Below are 25,357 nucleotides of genomic sequence, written 5' to 3' on the forward strand. Positions count from 1 at the left end.
AGGACTTTTGCAACAGTAGCTGCATCTGGATTTTTAGTTGGAAAAGCTTCCACCCATTTGGAAAACATATCTATAATGACAAGGCAGTACTTCTTATTTTCGCATTTGTTCAGCTCTATAAAATCCATACAAATAGTATGGAACGGATACGGTGGTGTAGGGAAACTCCCCTGCTTAGGTTTCAATGCCCCTTGTGCATGATGCTTGTTACAAACATGGCATGCTGCACAAAATCTTTTGTGTAGTTTGTAAATCCATACGTTGTAAACACTAGATTCACTAACTGCACCATCCCCCCTGTTGAGACATGGCACTGCCCATGGCTCAACAAAGCTGCATATCTAAACAAGTTAGATGGCAAAATCGGTCTCTTCTCTTTGGAGATATACAGTCCCTTCTCAAGGATTGCTCCTCGTTTTATCCACTTTTGTTTTTCTACATTTGTAGTAAGTGTCTGCATTGTTTTTTAACATTTCTAAGTCTAAAATCTCAGATGGTTGTAATTCCTCACTCAAAAGTAATACTTCTGAAGCTGAAGCTGCTTGTTTTGCAGCTGTATTAGCCCTCTCATTACCTTTTGAAATTCTATCCTGTTGCTTGGTATGAGCTATGCATTTGCAAATAGCTACTATCTGAGGTAACTGAATAGAGTCTAATAAATCTAGAATAAATTGCGCATGATTAATTGGTTTACTAGTAGATGTTATAATTCCTCTATTTTTCCACTGCTGCGCAAAAACATGTACAGTAGAAAAAGCATACTGACTGTCAATAAAAATGTTCACTCGTTTACCTTTTGCCAAGGTACATGCCCTTGTCAAAGCAATCAATTCTGCTGCTTGTGCAGATAAGTTGTGTGGTAAAGACTTTGCCTCTAAAATCTCAGTATCAGAAACTACTGCATACCCTACTAGATTCTGTCCTGTAGGACCCCTCCTGCACGAGCCGTCCACATAGTATGTCACCTCGGCACCATCCAAGGGAACATCTGTAAGATCTTTTCTAGGTAGTGTCTTTTGTTCAATCTCCTGCAGACAGCAGTGTGGTTTGCCATCTGCAGGGGTTGGGAGCAAGGTTGACTGATTCAAAGTTGTGCATCGTTCAATTTTCATATGAGGTTGGCTCAACAGTATAGTCATACAGGAAAGATGTCTAGCAGGAGAAAGATATGCTACTTTTTCTTGCAGTAAAATAATCGTGACTGCACAAGGCACTCTCAATGTGAGTGGGTGTAACAATACTACTGAGGCTGAAGCCTGCACTGCCATTACAGCTGCGACTACTGCTTGTACAAAGTGGGGCAGGGATCGTGCCACTGGGTCTAGCTGTGATGAATAGTAAGCTATGGGGCGTTGTTTGTCCCCATGCTGTTGTGTTAACACTGATGTCATATAACCTTGCTTACAATCTACAGTTTGGAAAAATTGTTTGATAGTTTGGTAATCCTAAAACTAATGAAGAAGCTATCAGTTGTTTCAATTTACAGAAAGCTGATTCTGCTTCTGGTGTCCACTGTAATAAATCTTGTGCTGCCATAGGCTTTTTGAATATCAAGTTGGTCAGCGAAGCAGATTCCAAAGCATAGTTTGGAATCCAACTCCGACAAAAGTTAGTAGTACCCAGGAAGGACATAATTTCCTTCTTGGTAGTTGGTTTAGGTGCTTGTAATATTGCTGTTTTTCTGTCTTCATCTAATATTCTGCCTTCTTTGGATATTACATATCCAAGGTATTTGACCTGTTTTTTCCAAAGTTGCAGTTTGTTTTTGTTCACCTTGTGTCCTTGAGTGGCTAAAAATTGTAGTAATGCTATGGTATCCTCTCTGCATTCTTGCTGGGTAGGGGCTGCCAGCAGAATGTCATCTACATAAAGTAAAATCTGACTGCCTTTCGGTGGGATAAATCCCGCCAGGCTACTTGCCATTTCCTGTGCGAATATTGTTGGACTTTCACAATATCCATGTGGTAGTCACGTATATGTATACCTTTACCCCTGAAATGTAAATGCAAACCAATGTTGGCTGTCAGGGTGTATCGGTATTGAGAAAAATGCATTGCTAATATCCACCACAGAAAAATACTTTTGTTGAGGTTTCAAATCATTCAATAAAGTGTGTGGATCTGGCACCGTAGGTGCCCTGGGTATAACTGCGTTATTCACAGCTTGTAAATCTTGGACCATACGCCATTCTCCATTTGCTTTCCTAACAGGAAATAAGGGTGTATTACATGGTGAATCGGGAGATTCTATCAAGAATCCTTCCTTAAGTAAGGCTGCTATTATAGGTTTGATTCCTATTTCTGCATCCTTTCTCAAGGGATACTGTCTCTTTTGAGGTCTAAATGCTGATTTTGGCGTGATAGTAACTGGTCCTCCTGTACGAATAAGTCCTACATCTGATTTCCCTGTTGACCAGAGAGTCTCTGGTATGTCTCATAAGGCTTTTTCCTCTTCCTCTAGTAAGAGTGCTACTCATCTGTCCTCACTTGCCTGTGAGTGTACAGCTGGGTGTGTCTGCGTTATCCAATTTAGTTTCTGTTTTTGTACTCCCTGTTCGGAAAGTTCTAACTCTGTCTGCTTTTCCCACCTTGTGACTTTTTCTCCTAGGTCTGCCCACTTCACATTTCTATCTTTAGTTAAACTCACATGTGGTAATCAATTAGATTTGTAAAGTGCTAAGAATTCCTGGGGCAATGAACAGCTCACTACACTGTTTCCTTCTGTGTCCCAGTACAAATTTTGTAATACTAATCTGTTAGCATGGTTTTTAAACAGTTCTTGCTCATATTCTTTATCAGGTCCTGGTTTGCTGCAGTAATATAGAGTGCAATGCAACAAATGCTGTTTATCAGTTTCAAGGGAGGGGGATTTACTGATGGCTACGTTCATCAGTTCTTCGGTTACTGCCCCTGGACCAGTCGTAACTAAGTCCTGGCTGTACCAATAAAATGTTTCACCCTCCAGTCGCACTACAAAAGTATCCATTTGTCGCTGTGCTTCCATACCCTGCATAGTTGGAACTACGGCTATGCCAAATATCTGCATTAGGTCTCTGCCCAAAAGATTCACTGGGCATTTTGCAGAAACAACAATTTTGCTTTTCTGGGTCATCCCTGAAACTGGGTCAGTTATCGCTATGTTGTGGGAGAGTGGCTCCTGATACAGCTGTCCGTTAGCTGCTTTCACTAATATGTAGTCAAGTGATTCTGACTTTTCTGGTAGTTTGGAAGGATGTATCAGGGTCCGTGAAGCCCCTGAGTCACACAGGAATTTAACTTCCCTCCCTTCTACCAGAAGTGTAACTTCTGGTTTAGTGTCTGCTAAGTAGAGCTCTAGGCTCAATAATGTTAAGTCCAAAATTTCATTCTCTTCATTATCTGTGATTTCATGCACATCCTCTACCTCTTCTATCATGTCCTCTGCCCCTTCTACTACATTTGCACTTGTCTTTTCTTGTTTATTCCTTTCCAGTGATTCTTGACTACCATATAGTCAGTCCTCACCCTCCTTGTCTTCTGTGGTTACCTTTTTATTTTGCCTGCAATCCCTTGCTAAATGTCCCTTTTTCCCGCATTTAAAACATTCACCCCTTTTCTTTCTCTCCTCAAAGTCCTCTGATCTTTTATCAGATTGTTTGTTCCCCTGGGTATTTTTCTTACCCTTCTTCCCAGTTTGTACTACAAAGACTTCTGATCCGTTTTCTACTGCAAATACTTGAGTTTACTTTTTCTTTTTGCTATTAAAATGCCTTTCGGCATGTCTTGCATATTCAAGTAATGACTGTAATCTACTTGTACGATGATCTACCATGTGCTTTGTAATAAAGCTGCTAATGGGTGCAATACTGCCTTTCAAAAATGCATTCTTTAGTTGCTGCTCATATGGAGAATCATGTGTTTGGTCTTCAGGTACCTTCATTCCACAATGGTTATTAAAACATTCTAATAATCTGGCATAATATCTATCATCAGTTTCACATTCTTGTTGTATGCATTGATTAATGCAAGTCCAATCAGCCCTAGGCTTCCATTTCTCAGAGAGTCAGTCTGTCAGACCTTTCACTCTGTTGTCTAGTTCTGCGTTACTATGTGGGAGTGGTCTAAGCTCTGCGTCACGGGGATTCCAGTTGCCACTGATCATGTGCCAATCTGGACCTACGATTTGTCTAACTACTTTCTCTACTTCCTCTCCATTCAAATGGTAACTTAACCTCATGCCCTGTAAGTCTTCTAAGAATTTTCTAAAATTAACTTTTGGATGGGGAATTCCCTCTGTGGCTTTCTGGATGTCTTCCGGTGTCCACGGTCTATATACTAGAAGAGTTGGGTCCTGTCCTGCCTGTGGATTTGGTACTTCTGTGAGTGGACATATCTCTTCTTCACTCATAGCTTGTGAATTTTTATTTATTTCATACAATTCAATATCCCTTCTTAAGTTGCGTGCTCGAGACCTGGTCTTGATAAGGATCTCTGACAAACGGTTTTGGTTTTGCAGGAACAGCTGGGTATAGCGGAGGTGGATCAGCTTGTCCGCTCGCTTCATATTCTGGTAAGGGAAGTGGAGGGGGTGGAGGGGCTGTTGCTATTATCAAGTTATTGTCTTCTTTATCTAAAGACATTGCTTTTGAATTTTTAATCTTTTGTTCCCTGCGGTTTGCTTCCTCAAGTCACCTGTGTGCCTGAGGGACCCCTAATTGTCGTTGCTTTTTTAGCTGACCTTTTGCGTCTGTTTTAAGTTGTCTAACAAGTTTAATAAGTGAAGGTTTATCTAGATTACCATCAAATTTGTACTTATTAACCCATTTTGTATAATTCCCAACATTATCGGCACGCTGTAATTGCATATATTTCGCGTCTTCGGTTAAGGGTGGGTCTCAGGAACTTTTTGTGCACTGATTTCCCATGTTGCCTTAGCTAAGTTAGAAATTGTTACGTAACCCTTTTTATCACGTGGTACCATGACTTACACCTTTTCACAGTTTATCTAGAATAACTGCCTACCTATTCTGTTTCCCTGATCTATGACAAGACAGCAATCTTTTTTGTCCCTGATCTGCACATACAAATCTCCCTGACAAAAACAATAATACTGTAACAAGTCCCTGATCTAAAACAGAAAAAAGTAAATTCCTCCTTACCTGAGCCTCTGTGTGTTGATCCCACCGGAATGTTGACTCGTCCTCCAATCACAGATCAGAAACAGTGGCTGGCCTCCTTTGAATGACAATTCAGTCGGAGGTCTTTCAAAGCAGAAGAACCGATGTGGCCTCTTCTCTGTACGGGTTCATGCCACCGGGCCCAATTCTGACCTGAGCCAGAGTGAGAGATGTGTATCCGGCTCGAAGGACCAATCTGTCAAAGGAAAAATATACTTTAAAAATGATCAATACACAGTAGGTTCAGGTTAAGGTACTTTAATCTTGCAGCAAGGAGACAAAAACGTGCTAATACAGAGTTTGTCTGACTAAAATCAGGAAATGCAACATTTTTATACATTTTCTAATAAGACATTGCCTACCAAGCTGACATAGTAAATCACAAGTTTTAACATCATCATTTCGTAGTGCTTGTTTGTATAATATTCTGCTTGTACTATCAATTTTTGTGATAAACTTCCTAAGAAAAACAACGTGGCCTTGGCTATCACTGGTTAGATATATGCAGTGTTACCATTCAAGGTACTATGGCTAATTTGAGCACAAAGCAAGTATAGATTGCAGTTCATTTCTCCAACAGTCCTTTGTCAGTTTTATCTCTTTCTTCTTCAGCTGTGCATGTTCTCATACTTCGACCAGAGCTAATTGTTCAAAATCATTACATTATAGAGTATGGCATTGTTCATTCATTGCTTCCTGACCTAGCAGATAATCACCTGCTTCTCAAGTACATTTCCAAAAGGCATAAACATGAATATTGCTGTGCTAGCAATTACTAGGTCAGAGGGCATCTTGCAAGTTTCAGAAAGCACACTGCAGTTTCAAAAGCATCTTTTAGTCTCATATGAAATTAAGCTGTATATAAAATTGTGCATATAAAATGGAATGAAAAACGTGTTAACTCATTTAGTTTCTAATTAGCATTAAGCACACACATTAATACATATTTTTCTGACAGTATAACTAGCAAAGTGTCAAGGATGGAGCAGAACTTTAGTAAGGGGTTGTTTGCAGCATTATTTGTCTGGGTTTATATAGTTTTAGTTGTCAAAACTGAACCTTTTTGGCAGGGGCTGAACACTGAAGTAGGGATAGATGTGCAGTGTTTGGAAGCTGACGCCTTAATGTGTGCCATAGTAAAGTGCTATAGAAGCGTGGATGTTAGCTGCATGGACTTTCTGGGAAGGACATTATAAAACTGTATTATGTCCATTTATGGATGAAGAATTTGACAGCTGCGCCCAGCATGTATAAATAAGTAAAGCAGACAAGCAGCTTTCAAGTCTGGTTTTGAACACTAACATTTGGTCTGATCAGTACTTAGAAGTCATGATGGTAAGATGGTTATTTTACTTTCCAGAATGAAACTCTGAAGTGGTGTATCTGCCAGCACTCATACTTCATTTTAACTGTTTCACAAAAAGTTAATTTAAAAAAAAAGTTAATTAAAAGTTTCACTATTGCATTATGCTACCTCATGACTCTCTTGCCCTCAATGAAAGTTATATTTTAAGGGAGTATTTTTTCCACATATATGTGAAGTTTAAATTTTGTATGATTTTTTTTCCTCACCCTTGTTTCTTTGTTGGTGAATAAACATTCACTGTTAATAGATATGACAAATTTTCTAGATATAGTATTAGCTAAAAGAGAGGTTTTAAGACACTGTAGAGAAATGTTTTATTCTGTTTTTATGGAATTTGCACTTATTTAGACCCCTAACCTTGGATTTTATAAAGTGTAGAAAATGCTAAAGAAGACAATAATTTAAAATAAGTAAAAAGTTTGTATTTCTCCTTCCAACATGCTAGTCTTGTGAATTAGTGTGTCTTTCTCTCCAGCTATACTATACTGGACTACAACATAAATTTTAGAATGAAATGTACCTTCTGTGATGTCAAAACTGGGACACATTTGATACTGATGTTCTGTGATTTCTCAAATAAGCATCACACTTCTTGAGCCTAGGTATTGTTTTGATCCACAGCTGGAAGTGAAATCCTGTGAACACACAAAGTAATATTTTGATAAATGTTATTTCAGGTAGTTGGTTCACAAGCCCGGATTCTGTATTCTGACCAGAAGGGACGCATTTCTATTGCTGTTGCCATAAATAAGGCAATTGCTGAGGGAAAAATCAAGGTTAGTAATGCTTTTATTCTTTTATTTCAAAGGGAAACAGCAATACAAGCATTATTGTCTTTGTCACTGTTCTCAGTATATAATTTGTGTGCAGAATTATTTTATTTCTTGTAGAAGAAATTTGATTTCATTCCCCCTTTAAAATATAATCATGTGATTTATAGAAGTCTACCACTATGAATGTTAATTGGAGCTCCCTGAATTAATATCCGGTCATGTTCCGGAATGGTTGATTATATTGTTATATCGGATGTACAGTCTGAATGAATTTCAGTTGTTCATCATTATGTCACTGTTGCAGTAGCCTACATTATATAGGACATATCATGCCAAAGATCGGATGTCTGAACAGCTTTCAAAGATTTAGAGCACCTTCCACAAGCCTTGTACATCTGTTAGAATTTGAGGGCAAGTAAGTATAAATAAACATGTAGGAGTACCAAAAATCAGAATTTTCTTGCTGTTGAAACTGTTGATGGTGTTCTAGTTCCTCTGGCTTTTCCCCTCTGGTCCCCAAGAAGAGAAGTTTCAAGAGTGGGTTTGGTTTCCATTTAGTCTTCCTCTCTACTTAAGCCTTCAGTAGACAACTCTGATGACTCATGTCAGAGACCTAGGACCATATGTCAGCTTCTCTCAACTTCTGTGGAAATGCTCCTTGTGAAATTACGAAGAGCCAGGAGGCATGCATGTCCTCCAAGGGTGCTCTGATGTCCACTTCAGGTAGGGGAGAAGCACTGCTGCCAAAATCTGAGGAGAAGACATGCTGAGGAATATGAATCACTGAGGGTTGATCATATGTCAGCTCACTCTTTCTATAGAGACTCCAAGGAAGAGAAAGCATAAACTTACACATAACACCCACAAGTTCTGATGTGCAGGAAATGGGCTTGTATAATACTTCAAAGGTTTCTACACCAGAAAACCCGGAATTTGTGTTGGAGGGAAATATATCCTAGGATTCCCCAAATGAAGGGTTATCCTTTTCTGACATCCTTGGTAGAATGAAATTTTAGCAGCCTTGGAGGATGTTTTATTGCTGTTATCAGCTCTTCAGACAGACAGAGCCCTGCACCTAGGAAATCTGATAAATCATATTACACAGTCTCACATGTTTCTGGCTTACCAAGTTTGCAGATGACTGCAAACTATGTGCATTCATTGAGTCCCCCAATGATGTAAACATATTACAGAAGGGACTGATGCAGATAAATGATTGGTGCCAAAGTCATGGACCAAAACTAAATGCAAAAAAAAAAATGCCTCATTATTTCCTTTGGCAAAGTAGTAGCCCCTGCTAATTATGATATAGATAGCACCCCTCTAAGCTCAAACCTAGTGGTACAAGACTTGAGAACACAGGTTGATAGCAATCTAAACTTCGATCACCATGTGTCCATAGTGGTAAGGAAAGCCTTCTACATTGCACAGCTCATAAATAACTGCATTGCATCCAAGACTAAGGAGGTTATAACTCCACTGTACACGACCTTTTTCAGACCACTAATTGAGGACAATGCTCCCTTCTGTATGTATCTCTCTAGACACCTGCAGCAATTGGAGAGACCACAAAGGTTTCTAACCAAGAGAATCCAGGGCTTCCAAACCTGACTTACATGAAAAGACTGAAAGTCCTGTCACTGTACTCTCTATCATACAGGCTGCTGAGAGGTGACCTGTGCCTGGCGTACAGAGCAGTTTCTGACTCTGCCTTAATGGAAAAGCTACACATCCAGAATTCAAACGGGACATGATTCACTCACTCTAGGGATCTCAACCTAGCCTGTGACATTAACAAAACATGTCAGAGAGACAGATACATCTTCCAGGGACTGCCACTCCTCTGAAATAAGGTCCGACCTCATGTGAAACAGGGCTCCTCAATTACTCTATTTAAGTGCAACCTTAACTAGATGGGTGACTGTAAATTCACCCTAGGGGTGGCACCTATATCCCTCATGGACAGGGGTAGTCGGTGCCAATCACAGAGTTTGTCTGCTACCAATGACCATCTAACTATGGTCAATTAGGGTACACAGTTTTTTACATGGCTAGGCCTGTAAATACCCTAGTTAGTTAGCCTAGTAACCTCCTATGAACCTATTTTCAGTCCCCTATCCCCAGATATAATAGAAACTTTCCTTTTAGCCCTGGACCCTTTTATAGAAAATAATTCAAACAATTTCAAGAAAAGACAAGCAAATAAACATTTAAGAAGCAGTACTAGTGAGGTTATAAAAAGAAAAGAAGGAATTCCCAAGCACAAGGACAATCCAAAAAGGCAGATTGACTATGCCTCCCATCAACGTCCCATCCCTTCCCAGCCTGGCAACCCTTCCCAAAACCTATACCTTCAGATTCCACTTTGGTACCAGAAGAATTGTACAGAAATGCAGCGGGGCTCTCTACCCCCATTTCAAGGGATTCCTCCACATTCAGCCAGTCAGACCTCCTGGCTTCTTCCTATTCTGGATCAAATGCTGTCTCGGGGAAAAACAAAAGTTTCTGTCTCATCAGATCAACCAGAGCGAATAATTTTACTCGTGTACTTTTGGTGCAAAAGAAAAAAACTTAAGAGACCTGCACTAGACCTCTCATTTCTAAATCTTCCCATCAACATTCTAAAATTAAAAATGATTTCTCTGCAGTCTCTACCTCTCATTCCTTCTTTCAACTTTCCAGTAACTATCAATAATATTCCAATTCACAAGGACTTCATATGCTTTATAAGATTTTCTGTGCCTGGTTCCCATTTTCAGTTTTCTGCTTTACCATTTTGCTTGTCAAAGTACCAAGAGTGTTTAAAAAGTGCCGGGCTTCAGTGATAACTTATTGTAGGTTACAAGGCATACACATATTTTTCTTTATTTTGATTACTGTCTAAGATTTGCAGACCTTTTCTAGGGAGCGTATAATTTATTCTGTTAAGCCTCTCTGGTGTTGTAGAGAGAGATAAAGCCCTGACTATGTCCCAGTCAACACAGGTTCAATTAGTTGCTTGGGTGACTGATGGAATGGCAGAGAGGGATGGGTGATCCCATCACTAGCTGGAGGGCATTTGTTGATGACACTCCCTTACGGAAGGCATGGTCCAAACAGGGGAATTGCGCTTGAACATAATCAATGAGTGTAGAAGGCAGGGCATGGAGTGGATAGGCCATAAAAAGAAGAAAAATTATCTCCAGAATGGATGCAGAAATGGCCGAGCCTCCAGGACACCCTTAGGATCCACAATTGACCGCCACAAAAACCAGAGTAAGTACAGGGGAGTAGAAAGTTGACCTGATAGATTTGGCGTGGATGTGGGGCAATGGGAGCCAGACTAGTTGAATGATGGCCCAAGGGGGACCAAATATATATATATATATATATAGAGAGAGAGAGGGAGAGAGAGAGGGGGAGAGAGAGTCTCTTCTGTTTGTCAAGAATATTAGGTGTGGTTTCAATCAAACCTAGAAAAAAAATCATCCCTCATTCCATGTCACAGGACAGCATTTCTAGGCTATCACCTAGACACATCTCTCATGATGGCCTTCCTTTCTCAAGATAAAATCTAATTTTACAAAGAGCAAGTCCTACAGTTTTCCTAAAGGATGTTAGGTTTTATGGCATCTACAATTCTCATGATTCCTCTAGCCAGACTGCATATGAGGGAAATTCAGTTATTCCTCAAATTAGTACGGACCCCGGTACTCCCTCTCCTTTTAGATTCTAGTGTTGAATTTTGTCAAGAGGGAGATGTACTGGTGGGTGAATCAGTTATCCCTCAATTCAGGTCTTTCCTTCCCCTGTTGAGTCCCTACTCAATCTATAATCACAGATGCATGAACTTTTTGCATGAGAAGCTGTGTCCAAAGGAGTGAAACTGCAAGCAAGGGCTGTGGAATAGTCAAGACAAAAAGAAGCGCACAAACCTCAAATATATGATAGCATTATTAAATGTTCTCAATACAGTAAACCATCTCTGGACTCCAGCATTTTTGTTGGTCATCACAAACAATACCGCAGTCATTTGGGACATAAACTGTGGGGAACCAGGTCTTACCTCAATTGCAGATTAGCAATTCTGGCCTGGAACCTGCCTTACATCTCAGTCTATCCCTGCAGGCTATTTACATTCTGTCAGAGTAGAATGTTGTGGTAAATTAGCTGAGTTAGGAGCAGAATAGAGCCCCACAAATGGAAGTTACATCATGGAGTGTTCCAAGAAATCATCCATTAGTGGGGAAACAGCTAAAGTAGTTGTGCTGCAGGACTCCTTGTATAAAGGCCTGGAAGGCAGGTGCCTTTCATTCCCTTGGATGTGAGCATTTCTGCATGCTTTTCCACCCTTGCCTGTGATAACCAAAAGGTCCAAAAGCACTCTTCAAAAATTATACTGGTAAATCCCTTTTTGCACAGGCAACAATTCTTTTTTACCAAATGACCAAGGGCAATTACCTCAAGCATCTTCACAGGATATCTCTGATCCACCCCATACTTCCAGTTCTTCAGCTCACAGCCTGGATGATAGAATGCTAATACCTTTTAGGTGCATGTTTTTTCTGAAGATGTGCAGTAGGTATTAAAGGAACTTACTAGAAAATCATACATGGCTAAATGAAAAAGATTTTGTAGTTGTTGCTATAGTATGAACTAAGACCCTTTTAATTCTAAAACACCTTTGGTTCTGCAATTTTCATGTGTGTTGTCATCGTCTGGTCTTAATGTTCCAATAAGAGCAATCTGTTGACCATTTCTGTATGTCTGCCTATGGATCTCACTTTTTTCCTTTTGAATCGACTCATGAGGCTGATATTTAGTTCTTATCATGAAAAACATTGTTACTATATCTTCTGACTTCTGCAAGAAGAGTATTTGAGAACATTTACAAAAAATAGTGAAATGAGTGATGTTTAGTTCTACATCACTATAATTAAGTACATGAAAGCTGTCATGAGTATTAACACATCCCTCTCTGAGTAGGGAAATCCACAGCCTCTCCATAACTGTTATCCATTGTTATACATAGAAAAGGGTATAGGGTCAGTACAGATTAGTAGCTTTTCCTGTCTTTTTGCCTCCCCTACCTGTTGGAGACCTGTACCTGTCCCGGAGGGTAGTTGCCTGAGCATAGGTAGGGCGTGAGGTCTGATTCTGTATTCTGGAGCACATCCACAAAGGAGGCTAGCCTAAAGGTTCCCCATCATCACTAATTTTATCATTAAACCTTTCAAATGTGGGGCTTTGAGTAACCAAATCAATGTTATTATTACTGCCCTGCACATTACTATCCAACTGTGTTGTTACTGTTTTCCAGTATGAAGGGGGTAAACCAGTAAGCTCTGCCCTCGTTATACTCTTTGTGGGACCCAACTAATTTTGAAAACTTACATTTCTTAATTTTCTCAACTGCATCATTGACTTCTTTTAAAATACCAAAATATTTACATTCATATTATTGTAGTGTGAAACATAGATCATCCTGTATGTGTTTGTTTAAAGCGAGGATCCCATGCTGCAATATATTAAGCATTCTCTCATTGTTGCAGATAGTAGCCTGCATTGTTAAAACATTGCAATTATTAGATGTGTCTACAAGTTCACAATATAAATCTGTCCCAAATTCAACATTGTTAGGGAATTTTGATAGTGTTTAACCCCTGGGGACCTGTTTGTGAGTAATGCATTCCTGTAAATACCAGTTGTCTAGCATAAGAGATTTAAATTTTAACATTTTTTTCTTTCAGTTTGTAACACACACCTTTGTAGGAAACAGAATTGTCCCCAGGGTTAAAATTGTTGAAATCAGTCTATTTTAACCAACTCTCCATATTAAAGTCCATGTATTTAGCACAAACCATATCCACTACATTGTCCACCAAAAGAATCTGTTGTTCGGGTCATTGAAACCATTCACTGTATGAAGAAATAGGTAGAAAACTCACTCGCTGAGAAGAAGCCATTGATGGGCCTGAAGATACAGGAAGCTGAACTGGAAGGTACCTCAAATTATCATGCCGAGGCATCTAGTTCCCCATTCGGTGAATCCACTCCTTAAGAAACTTGGCTGTTGTCATCCTTATGCAAAAACATATGGATGAGCTTAGTAACTTCACACAACAAGGAATTTTGACTGTCACAAGTCAAATAAATGGCTCTGGCAGCAGGAGCTCCCATATCCAGTTGTCCAGGAAAGAAAAAGGTGCAATCTGTATCAAAACAGACTGTTTCTAAATGGTTGATCATATCATAAGAAAGTACTTCCAGGTAAAGTTAGAGTCCAGTCTACCAGGAGTATGACTATTTCTGCTGCCTTTTAGAAAGAGATGGACTCTAGAAATATTATTTATGTGGCAACTTGTTTTTTTATTCATATGTTTACCAAATATTACAAAATTGGTTGTTAAAGGTAGAACTGAATTTACTAAGCTGCTGGTTCCTAATCCTTCTTCATCCTCCCCTTCAGTGTAAACTTTCGTATTCATCCCATATAGCTTAGGCTAGTGCAATAACGATTTAATGAGACGGCTAGGACAGTTGTGTAAGTAAACTTAACCATAACAGTAGATGTTCAAATAAATCACTATTGCAGTAAAAACACCCCCCCCCCCTTTCTTTCCTTCTTTCTTTTACCAGGGTGGGTATGCCCTATCTTCCCCACTTTTAGGTCATACTTTTGTAACAGGGCAAGTTTCTCCTTTTTTGGGGGCACAACGGCTCTGTTTATTGGTGCCTGTTTGCCTGCTTTCATGCTGGTTCACCTCCAAGCTCCAATGGAAGTGTGGAAAGTGCCCTAAAGCTTTGGAAGTTGGCCAGACATCTGATCCTTGACAGGATACTTAGGCTACTGCAACAGTGATCCATCCAAATACCTACTGTGTTATTGTCAGTTTACTTACATAAATGTACTTTCTCCTCCATATCTTCTAGCCATCCTTCAGTTGTCAGTCTTCATTGCTCTCTTAGCAGTAATATGGCAATAACTGCCCCCGATAGGCAAATCAAATGTATATTACTTTTAACCACTGTAGTTAATCATGTACTCCCCATCCACGTCAGTATCGACCATGATGACATCATTTTCTGCTGCAGATATCATGGATGACACATATCAAGGATGTCGTTGTGCCTCAGTAAGCTGTTTGATTTTGAGGTAGTATAGAACATCACTTTTTCTGACATTGCCTGTTGGGATGTAATGTTGAGTTCAACATAGCCAGTAATAAACATGACGTGTGGTGATCTATCTTAGTGGACATGAATGGTCAGCTACCCAGACTTTGCACTGATGTGTTATAGCTTAATGTCTGGATAAGAGGGTTATCTGTTGGGCAACCCTTGTTATGCTGTGCAGCAAAGACTTTTAGAACTGGGATCATAACTAGCATTTGTGCTTTATTTGCATGGATGTGTGCAGAAGGTACTCCATAATGTACTTTACTTAGTAAAAGCTATATAAAAATTAAATTCACATTACTGAAAAGAGTTATTCTGTGATGTGTCTTCTCTAAGTGTAAGCAGTACACTTTAGTTTCCATACAAGAAGTGTTCATATTGCTCCCAGTATGCATTGTGATTACAGACAAAAATACAGTGATAAAACACACTGACAAATAAATCTAGATGCAAGAAACTGAAAAAAAGGATTTCAGTCTGGGCATGGATCTGATAAAATCAGCTTTGTGGTAGTGCCTCATCTCCATTAATGTAAAAAATGTTGTTTTGAAGTTTCACTAATCAATAACTTTTTGATAAGGACTGTTAATTCAGTGGCTATAGAAGTCCTACTACAGAAGTTGATACCAAGAAACTGCAAAAGCAGGGAAAAATACACTGTTTTTGCTCTGGTATCCCGACATGTAATGTACCTAATTAGTGGCGTGCCTTCAGTGGCAGAAGCCCCACGTATAATGGGCCTGGTCGGATGTGTGCCTTCAGCAGCTGAGAAGCCTCAGGATCCCATGGCTAGATAAGCAATTCTTAAATCGGTTAGCCTAGCTACAGTTATGTCAGAGTTTGTTAAAATTGGACAGATGAGGTCTCCTTGGTGGGACAAAAGTACACACTTGTTTTTCACATGTATTAAAGTTGGGCTGGTTGACCATTTGCCTTACATTTGTTATTTTTAAATTGTCAGACTTCATACAGCAATCATTGTGCAGAGCCAGGGAATGCAAGCTAATGAGCATTTAGATATTCTCCAAGAATTCAGGGTTATTGTGGCAGATACTAAATTGTCTGGCAGTTAGCACACAGGACTAAAGGTATGAGCTGTTAATGAGCTGCTTCATGTTCCCAGCTTACAGGGTTTGATTCCTTCAACTTCTATTTGCCTGTTGTGCAATTCTGAACATTCCACTTAAGCACAAAGTGCTCCTGGGTCATCCCTGAAAAGGGACACTTGTGAGCAGTGGGTTTATGTGGTCAACAAATATGCAAGAAAAAAAAAAACATTTAACAGCAGCAGAAACAAAGACTGAACTGAGAAAATCTAAACTAATGGATTTTCAAACCGTACCAAGCAGAGAACTTAAGATTCTTAAGGAACCTTGAAAATGTCAACAAGAATAGTTGCCTGAAGTATATAGGGAGACTTTTATACCAATCAACAGCGATACTGATTGAAAGACTTGCCTTGGAAAAGGATGCACCAAATGTTTATACCAGTTTCAGGGACAAAATGACAAGCTCTATTTTGGTAAGATGTACCTTTAGTACAACAAAAGAAGTATGAACAGCATATAGAAGCCTAGGAAAATGGTGAGGGTTGGAGTCTAGAGTGTATTGTGTTCAGGACTGCACATGAGAGACTGGGTGCAGCTAAGGAGATAACATCCATATAATTTATCCAGGGCAGGGAAGCTGCTGTTATTGTCATGACGACTGAATGTGCCCAGGAGGAAAAAAGGCATAGAAGGTTAAGCAGGCTGAGGTACGAAAGGTCAGTAGCCCATACCACAAAAAGAAAATTGGAGCCCTTCTCTTTATTTTTGATGCTGAACAGTAGAGAAGGTGGGTCTTGCATCAGGAAAAAGCAGAAAATTTTATTTATTTCCATTTCCTGATGGCAGAGGGCCTCTACACCCCTGGAAGGGCATTAATTATACATTAACACGCACCCTGAAGGGCATTATTGTGCTTAGAGAATGGGCTCTTTGTAAAGTTGTTGTTTTACTTATTTATATATTTTACTACTATATTTTTTTTATATATTTTTGATGTAAAATAGTTCCTCCGCCTAATGTTTCAAAATTGCTGTAGTATATGTAAATAGTGTTAGAATAAGCATTTTACATCCAAAATGTATCATTTTTTAAAATATCTAGATATTTGCTTTATTTTTTGGTCCCTTACTGTTAAAATGTGTGGTTTCTTGCCAGTCATTGGAGATTGACGTCATTAAATGACATACATTTGACTTTCAGATTTTATTTCCTTCAGAAAATTCACATTAACACAAATCCTGTTATTTAGCTTACATTATAATTTGTATAAGTATGACATTTAAAATCTATTCCTACGTTTGAGCCTTTGTTCCCCCTTTATTTCAGGCTGTATCCAGATTTCTTGAGCTAAAAGGTCGAGAGGTACGCACACCTCGTACCTGTTGCTGCCAGTGGTCCATCATCTCACTGTCTCACACACACACACACACACACACACACACACACACACACACACACACACACACACACACTTGCAATTCAGAAAGACATGCTAACACAAGTCCTATTATTAAAGGAACTTTGTGATTTTTTTTTTTTTTTTTGTAAGAGGAATATGTTCCTGTCATAGCTGTCAACCTCATAGCACAAAGAATCTGGGCAAAGCCAAAAAAAATGGGGGGGGGGGCATAGCGCCAAAAATATCGACAAATTTTAAATATTGGTTTTATAAACTTAGAATGTTGCTAGAATTAAAGGTTTTGTGTTACCATGCATTTTCTGAACTATATGAAGTCTGAAATTCAAATGCTTGTCATTATGTAATGAATTCAGTCCTCACTGATTTGCCACAAAAATGAAGAAAACCACAAATTTTAGGAGGAAAAGACTAAAAATATGAAGCCAAAATCTGGACAGTTGAGAGGTGTGGTTCCTGTTTTGAGCCTTTGTTTCCCCTTTATTTTGGGTTTTATCCAGTTAACTTGATCTAAGAGGTGAGATGTACGTAAACCTCCTCAATGCTGCTGCTCGATTGCTCTCACTCTTCATTCTCTCTCACTCGCACACACCTTGCTTTCATGCAAGCATTCACACACAAACATACACACATACAAACAGAAACATACACCCACGCACACTTTTTTCTGTTATACTTAGTTTTTACACTCTCTAAACAGCAAAAGCGCTGCTTAGCAAGTGTAAAATAACAGCTCAATTGATCTCAGTTTCACATACATTCACATACACAGACATAAGCACACACACACACACACACACACACACACACAGACACACACGTTTGTTTTTTAGTTTTTTTTTTTTTTTTTTTTTTAATATATTTTATACTTGCTAAACAGCAGAAGCACTGCTTAATGAGCGTAACATAATGGTGGCCATTAGTTTTTTTCAGTCCGAGCTCCATGACGGCTCGATGTGCTGCCATGAAGCGGCAGACTTGTTTTTCAATGGGCATTACTTGTACATTAATACCCTGCTGAAGAATGTTCATTTTCCAGTCAGGGTGCTGATGTATGGTTTGCCTATTCTCTAAAGAAAAGTAACAAATGGCATATGTACGATATGTGTATTTCTGCGCCATGTTTTTCTGTTTGTTGGCTGTATGCAAGTAGAAAAGACAATGGTGATAAGAATATACATTTAGAGTGATGTGTGTGCATGCTTATTTCAGAAAACGAAATCGGTTTTATAGTTGGAGGTGTGAAGATTATCCAGGTGCAGAGCAGGAGCATAACCAGTAGCTGGGCAGGTATTGTCCAAGTCTGGCTTTAAGGAATTTCAGTTCTTCTACTTGTCAGTTCATTTGGTATGTTGTTCCACAATTTAGTGAGATAACTAATGTAAATTGAGTCACCAGCTATGGTTTTAGATTTTACTAGAAATTATTGCCTGAGCACAATTCATTTGTATAGGTGAGTAGTGCTGGATCATGTTTTGTTTTTTAAAGGACAATGTTTGTGTTTGTAAATTAGGTGTGTGCAATGAGTTGTGTGTAGCAGGAAAATTGTGGAAGCTCAATCCAGTGTAATTGTTTAAGGGCAACAGAGTGATGTGTTCTAAATGGAAGGTTAGTTGCAAATTTAGCTGTCTTATTAGCACGTAGCCAGTTTCTTCACATATGTAGAGTGCAGGTTAGTAAGAATGGGAGCTGCTTACAGCAGCAGTGTGGGAAGATAGGCTGAAGCTATGGTTTTCGTAGCAGATTCTGAGAGATATGGTGTGTTTTTTTTAATGGCCTTGAAGAACATGATGCCCACATTTTAGGTTTTCATCTATAAAACCCAGCAATTTAGTTTGTCATATTTTTTTCTATTGTATTATCTTTTGATGTAATGAATACGTATTTTAACAAGAGGGATGAGCATAGGGTGACATACAAGAGTGGAGGAAGATGCACACAGGTGGATTATATCTTGTGTAGAAGGGCCAATCTGAAGGAGATTGGAGACTGTAAAGTGGTGGTAGGGGAAAGTGTAGTTAGGCAGCATAGGATGGTGGTTTGTAGGATGACATTGGTAATCAAGAAGAGGAGGATGAGTATGAGGGCAGCACCAAGGATCAAATGGTGGAAATTGAAAAAGGGTAATTGTGAGGTGATGTTCAGAGAAGAGTTAAGACAGGCACTGGGTGGCAGTGAAGAGTTACCGAATAGCTGGGTAACTACAGCAGAGCTAGTAAGGGAGATGGCTAGAAGAGTACTTGGTGTGACATCTGGAAAGAGGAAGGAGGACAAGGAGACCTGATGGTGGAATGAAGAAGTACAGGAGAGTATATAGAGAAAGAGTTTGGTGAAGAAGAAGTGGGATTGTCAAAGAGATGAAGAAAGTAGACGAGTATAAGGAGATGAGGTGCATGGCAAAGACAGAGGTGGTGAAGGCTAAGGATAAGGCGTATGAAGAGTTGTATAAAAGGTTGGACACTAAGGAGGGAGAAAAGGACCTGTACCGATTGGCTAGACAGAGGGACCGAACTAGTAAAGATGTGCAGCAGGTAAGGGTGATAAAGGATAATGAGGGAAACGTACTCACAAGCAAGGAGAGTGTGTTGAGCAGATGGAAAGAGTACTTTGAGGGGTTAATGAATGAAAAGAATGAGAGGGAGAGAAGGTTGGATGATGTGCGGATAGTGAATCATGGAGTGCAGTGGATTAGCAAGGAGGAAGTAATAGCTATGAAGAGGATGAAGAACGGAAAGGCTGTTGGTCCAGATGACATACCTGTGGAAGCATGGAGGTGTTTAGGTGAAATGGCAGTGGAGTTTTTAACTAGATTGTTTAATGAAATCTTGGAAAGTGAGAGGATGCATGAGGAATGGAGAAAAAGTGTTTTGGTACCGATTTTTAAGAATAAGGGTGATGTGCAGAGCTGTAGTAACTACAGAGGGATTAAACTGATCAGTCAAAGCATGAAGTTATGGGAAAGAGTAGTGGAAGCTAGGTTAAAAAGGGAGGTGATGATCAGTGATCAGCAGTATGGCTTCATGCCAGGAAAGAGCACTACAGATGCGATGTTTGCTCTGAGAGTGTTGATGGAGAAGTACAGAGAAGGTCAGAAGGAGTTCCATTGTGTTTTTGTAGACTTAGAGAAAGCATATGACAGGGTGCCTAGAGAGGAGTTGTGGTATTGTATGAGGACGTTGGTAGTGTCAGAGAAGTATGTAAGAGTGGTACAGGATATGTACGAGGGTAGTGTGACAGAGGTGAGGTCTGCGGTGGGAGTGACGGATGTGTTTAAGGTGGAGGTGGGATTACATCAAAGATCAGCTCTGAGCCCTTTCTTATTTGCAATGGTGATGGACAGATTGACAGACGAGATCAGACAGGAGGCCCCGTGGACTATGATGTTTGCAGATGACATTGTGATCTGTAGAGAGAGTTGGGAACAGGTGGAGGAGACCCTGGAGAGGTGGAGATATGCTCTAGAGTGAAGAGGAATGAAGGTCAGCAGGACTAAGACAGAATATATGTGTGTGAATGAGAGGGAGGACAGAGGAATGGTGAGGATGTAGGGAGTAGAGGTGGTGAAGGTGAATGACTTTAAGTACTTGGGATCAACAGTTCAGAGTAATGGTGAGTGTGGAAGAGAGGTGAAGAAGAGAGTACAGGCAGGATGGAGTGGGTGGAGAAGAGTGTCAGGAGTGATTTGTGACAGACGAGTACCAGTAAGAGTGAAAGGGAAGGTCTATAAGAGGGTAGTGAGACCAGCTATGTTATACGGGTTGGAGACAGTGGCATTGACAAAAAGGCAGGAGTCAGAGCTTGACATGGCAGAGTTGAAGATGTTAAGATTTGCACTGGGTGTGACAAGGATGGACAGGATTAGGAATAAGTATATTAGAAGGTCAGCCCAGGTTGGAAGGTTTGGAGACAAAGCCAGAGAGGCAAGATTACTTTGGTTTGGACATGTGCTGAGGAGGGATGCAGAGTATACTGGGAAAAAGATGCTAAGGATGAAGCTGCCAGGTAACAGGAAAAGAGGAAGGCCTAAGATAAGGTTTATGGATGTGGTGAGAGAGGACATGCAGGCGGATGGTGTGACAGAGCAAGATGCAGATGACAGGAAGAAATGGAAAAAGTTGATCTGCTGTGGCGACCCCTGACGGGAGCAGCCGAAAGAAGAAGAAGAAGATCTTTTGATGTAATGCTAAAGGTTTGTTTTTGGTTTTGGTGCTGTTTTAATAAGAATAGCATTAACTTGGATCTCTTTGCATTTAGGAGTAGGTTGGAGCTGTATAACCATGGCTAAATAGATGAGAAGGACTCTTGAATGACCTGCAGAAGGTTAGAAATTGAGCAGATAAGGGTAGCAGGATCTGCATACTGCACTAAAAAGACAAGTGATACTGTTGTGATCATGACTAGGTGAGGCATTGGTTAGATACAGTACTGACCCCACCCCAGAACTGGAACTATTGACATTTAGCTGTTACTTGTTAATGGACTTGTGCCAGGAAACAGTTAACCTTTCAGTTAAATATATTTTGGGATTTAAGTCAGTAGTCTCCAACTAGGTTACAACTCACGACAGGTAGATACACAACTGGTTATTTCTTCAGCTGTGAGCTTATTGAGGGTATATACAAACTAAACAGGGCTCATGACAGATGCATTATTTCTTTCCCAGCAAAGTCATAAAACTTAAGGAAAGTTTATTTGAGTTATAAATTATCTTATTTTAGTTAACTTTAATTTGAGGTGTTTGCTGGCATTAATGTAATAATATAATGCAAAGTATTCAGTGCTCTGGTTACATTCCTTGCATTTAATGAATGTGGGTACCCTAAGTAAGATCATTAGTAATTACAGAGCATGCTGAAGTTGGAGAGGACAGCAGTGGGTCATCAAATGTATTTTCTAATGTTGTACTACCCAATGTATTAAGTACATTTTTATAGCCTTTAACATTCTATAGATGTCAGTGAAGAATTATATAATTTGGCTTATTAGATGTGCTTTGTATTTGCTTTAGATGCTGTTTGTGTGGATAGGTTTTGTAAATTGGCTAATGATAAACAGTAGTTTAGAGGACTGTGTGGTCCTTTAACTTTGACTGGTAAGTAAATGTAATTGATGTGGGTCTATCCTCAAAAAAATCGATTAGGATAAATGGATTTTCTTCGCCAGGAATCGATTTAAGTAGAATATCATTAAAAAGGTTAGTCATACTGAGAAGGTAAGGATTTGATTGCACAGAGGATTAATTTTCTGAGTACTCCAAGATGGAAAGAGGTTGCAATGGATAATCTTGCAGCTCTGAAGTGGTCAAAAGTAATACTTTTTATTGAGCATAATGATACTGCTGGGTTGGGAACCAAATAGGGTTTAGTATGATGCAAAACACTGGTCATTAACTCTAGAAGGGTGAGCTGCCAGCATATAGAACAATGAAAAATAGGTTAGTACTTCATAGAATGAATCCTAAAATAATATAATCTGACAATATTGGCTTACATTTTAAAATGGCAAACAGTCCCCTTTTTGGATACACATAAAAAGACTATTAACTTTTATTGGTGTTTGTAGTTCTATAATTTTCAGATTGAAGATGGTAAATATATTGTACATTTTAAAGGAAGTGGTTAGGGAGCTGTTAAGAAATAATGAAGCTTATAGACATGAACATGGGGAGCCTGTATGTTTATGTGGATTCAGAAGCGTCAACTTCAGATAACGTCTCCTGCAAAAAAAAAAAGAAAAAAAAGAATGAGATCAAGCAAACTAAAATATTAAAGAGGAGGTCCTCAAGAGGAGTTTTCTGGGTATGGAGGAGGCAGAAGGTGGGGGACTGTTATTTTGATAGCCAGGGTTATTGGTTACAGCTAGATGAGGTCAAAGGAGAGACAGCTTCATCATCTGTAAAGGGTTGACAGAGGCTAGTGTCTACATCCATTCTGGTACTTCACGTGGGGGTCTCAAGACATTGCTGGGTATAATAGTGGCTTTCCAGGAAGGAGTAGCATTATGACTATGAGAGTGAAACACAGCAATAAAAATCACAGATGTCTGGAGATGACCTAGATCTTGGGAGGGACCTATTGTTAGAGTGGTTCTTTGGAACATGACTGATATGCATGTGGATTTGGAAGGTCCTCCAAATGTGTCTACTTGTTGTTCTGCCAGGTGTAAAGGGCGGTCAATGACTGATGGTGATTGCCCACCACAAATACTTCTATATGGCCATGGTACTGAAAACCTTTCTCATATAGTTAAATTTCTGGCAGTCTTTTAATCATTTATACTTAACTAATCATAATGTTTTGAAGGTTAAATATCAATGTCCATGCCAACAAATGTGTATAACTTTGGAGGGATAAGCACTTGTTATTGTGAAGAGCAGAATTCTAAGCATTAGTTCACTTTAGGTTTCGGTGATCAGATTACATTACATTTTTTTAAAGGCAGAAGAAGACAATACGTCTATCTAGTCTAACATTCGGATTTTCCCATTACTACTTTACCCTTGTACTCTTTCCACTTGACCTCTCCCATGTCCTCTTTTATGCTTCTGTGAATTCCCTTTCCTCTGTTCATCCTAGTAGTCCCTTCCATTGGTCCACAACCTCCTCTGTGAAGTGCTTTCAGCGATCCAGGGAAATAGCAGGTCCCTACAACCTTATACTTGTACTTCTCACCAATCTGTCCTTCCTGTTTGGGATGACCCATATCTGCTTGACATGATCTCATGCACCAGCAAAATCTCATGCTGTTTTATCTTGTCCCCAGTGAGAAGAACTTTAACTCATGTAGTCTCTGGCCATATCCTTCCTGAAATATTTTGTTTGGTTATCCTATCAAACTGTAAATAGTACTTGAGGTCTGATCTGATCAAGGCATTGCAGAGATGGAATCAATCTTTACTCTGAGTCTGTCACAAGGACACACGTCATAGTTCTGCTACTGTGGCCCCTCCCCTCTCCTTCTGTTCCTGGTTTAGATTTGATCAGCACTAGAAATATTTTTCTTACTCATTGCTTTTAGTTGCGTTCCCACTACCTGATCACATCATGGTTGTTGTGGCCCAAATGTAGTACTTTGTCTTTGCCTTTGCCTGCACTGCATCTCAACTCCCACCTTTCTACCCACTTGGTCCACATTTACAAATCTTCCCTTGGCTCTCAACCCACACTTCTGCACCTATGTGTGTCAACTAAGACTTGATCCTGTCATCTGTTCCCTCACCCAGTGATTGAGCATTCCGTGATTTCAAGGGTTGGGGAATGTATCAGGGAACTTGCTCCATTTCAGCTTTTAGCATGCTGATATATGAATGTAGGGGAGTAAATAAATAGTTTGAGGATAACTGTAATAAGCTATTGGGAATAACTTATACGTGTGTCAGAAATAACTTAAGAGGATAAATATGATAAGCTAAAGGGAGTAACTTGTGAATGGGTCAGTTCTGATGAACTTGAAATGGTTAAATGGTTCCCAAAGAGTTGAGGCCCCAATACATTAAGTTTCTTAGACATTATGGAAGGATTACACTTGTATGGTTTGTTAGATGTATATGTTGGCTTCTTTAGATCCCCACAAGAGTAAGCCCTTGCTTAGATTACTGGAAAGAGATATGGGGAATTGGCACAACTCTGGAGCATTGGAATAGATTGTATTTAAACATGAACAAGTCATTTAGACTCTGCATCTTAAATGAAAAGGCCAGCATAAGTATTTTGCACTGGTTACTCCCTGGGTTGGTGATTTATAGCTAGATTTGGAGGCACATTATACGGATTGTGTTGTGACAAGGGAGACTGGTTCCTGCTTTGGCTTCATTATTGTTCATGGGTTCATAGGTGTGTACTAGGCTAATGGCCCTGGAGCCTTTACAAGCCTAGCCCATAGAAGTGCCGTGGCATTGTGCCGCCTGACATTAGTTCCCAGTGCATCTATCAAGTAGAGCCACTGGAGTGATCCTTGGGGTGAACTTTCTATTTCTCATCCACTCATCAAGATAGCTCTTGAAGAGGGCCATTGAGGTGCTCTGCTTGACATGTATGGGAAGTCTATTCCTGAGCATGGGCAGTCTGTGGGTTATGAACCTGTCCCTCCAGCATGTTCTGTTGATTGTGGTGATGAGGTTGAGGTCTTTGGAGTGTGTGGTGTGGAGGAATTGGGATTTCTTTAGATGTAGCATTTCTAACAGAGCTGGGTCAGACATGGCTTTGTAAGTCAAGCCGAGATTGCCTCTTAGTAGATGATATGAGAGAGAGAATAGCTGGAGTTTTTTGAGTCTCTCCATGTAGGACATGTGTTTAAGGCCTAGGATCCTCTTCATGAGGTACTTTTGTGGCCTCTCCAGCTGTTGCAGGTGTCTAATGAGGTACATGCCAAATGGGGACATTATACTCTATGATTGGTCTAATGAGGGAAGACTAGAGAGAAATGATGACCTCTTTCTTC

General features: G+C 39.7%; 1 protein-coding gene across 1 annotated transcript in view; it reads left to right on the top strand.

Moving 5' to 3' along the window:
• UROC1 (urocanate hydratase 1) overlaps positions 1 to 25,357 on the top strand; it is a 1,269,467-nt gene that overhangs the window by 1,101,387 nt on the left and 142,723 nt on the right. The window contains exon 17 of the mRNA XM_044078604.1: positions 7,199 to 7,297. Within this exon, the coding sequence (XP_043934539.1) occupies positions 7,199 to 7,297 (99 nt within the window). The remainder of the gene's footprint in view (positions 1 to 7,198; positions 7,298 to 25,357) is intronic.

The sequence above is a fragment of the Protopterus annectens genome, chromosome 7.part1 (assembly GCF_019279795.1).
Source record: "Protopterus annectens isolate FY-2018-M chromosome 7.part1, PAN1.0, whole genome shotgun sequence".
Classification (NCBI taxonomy): Eukaryota; Metazoa; Chordata; order Ceratodontiformes; family Protopteridae; genus Protopterus; species Protopterus annectens.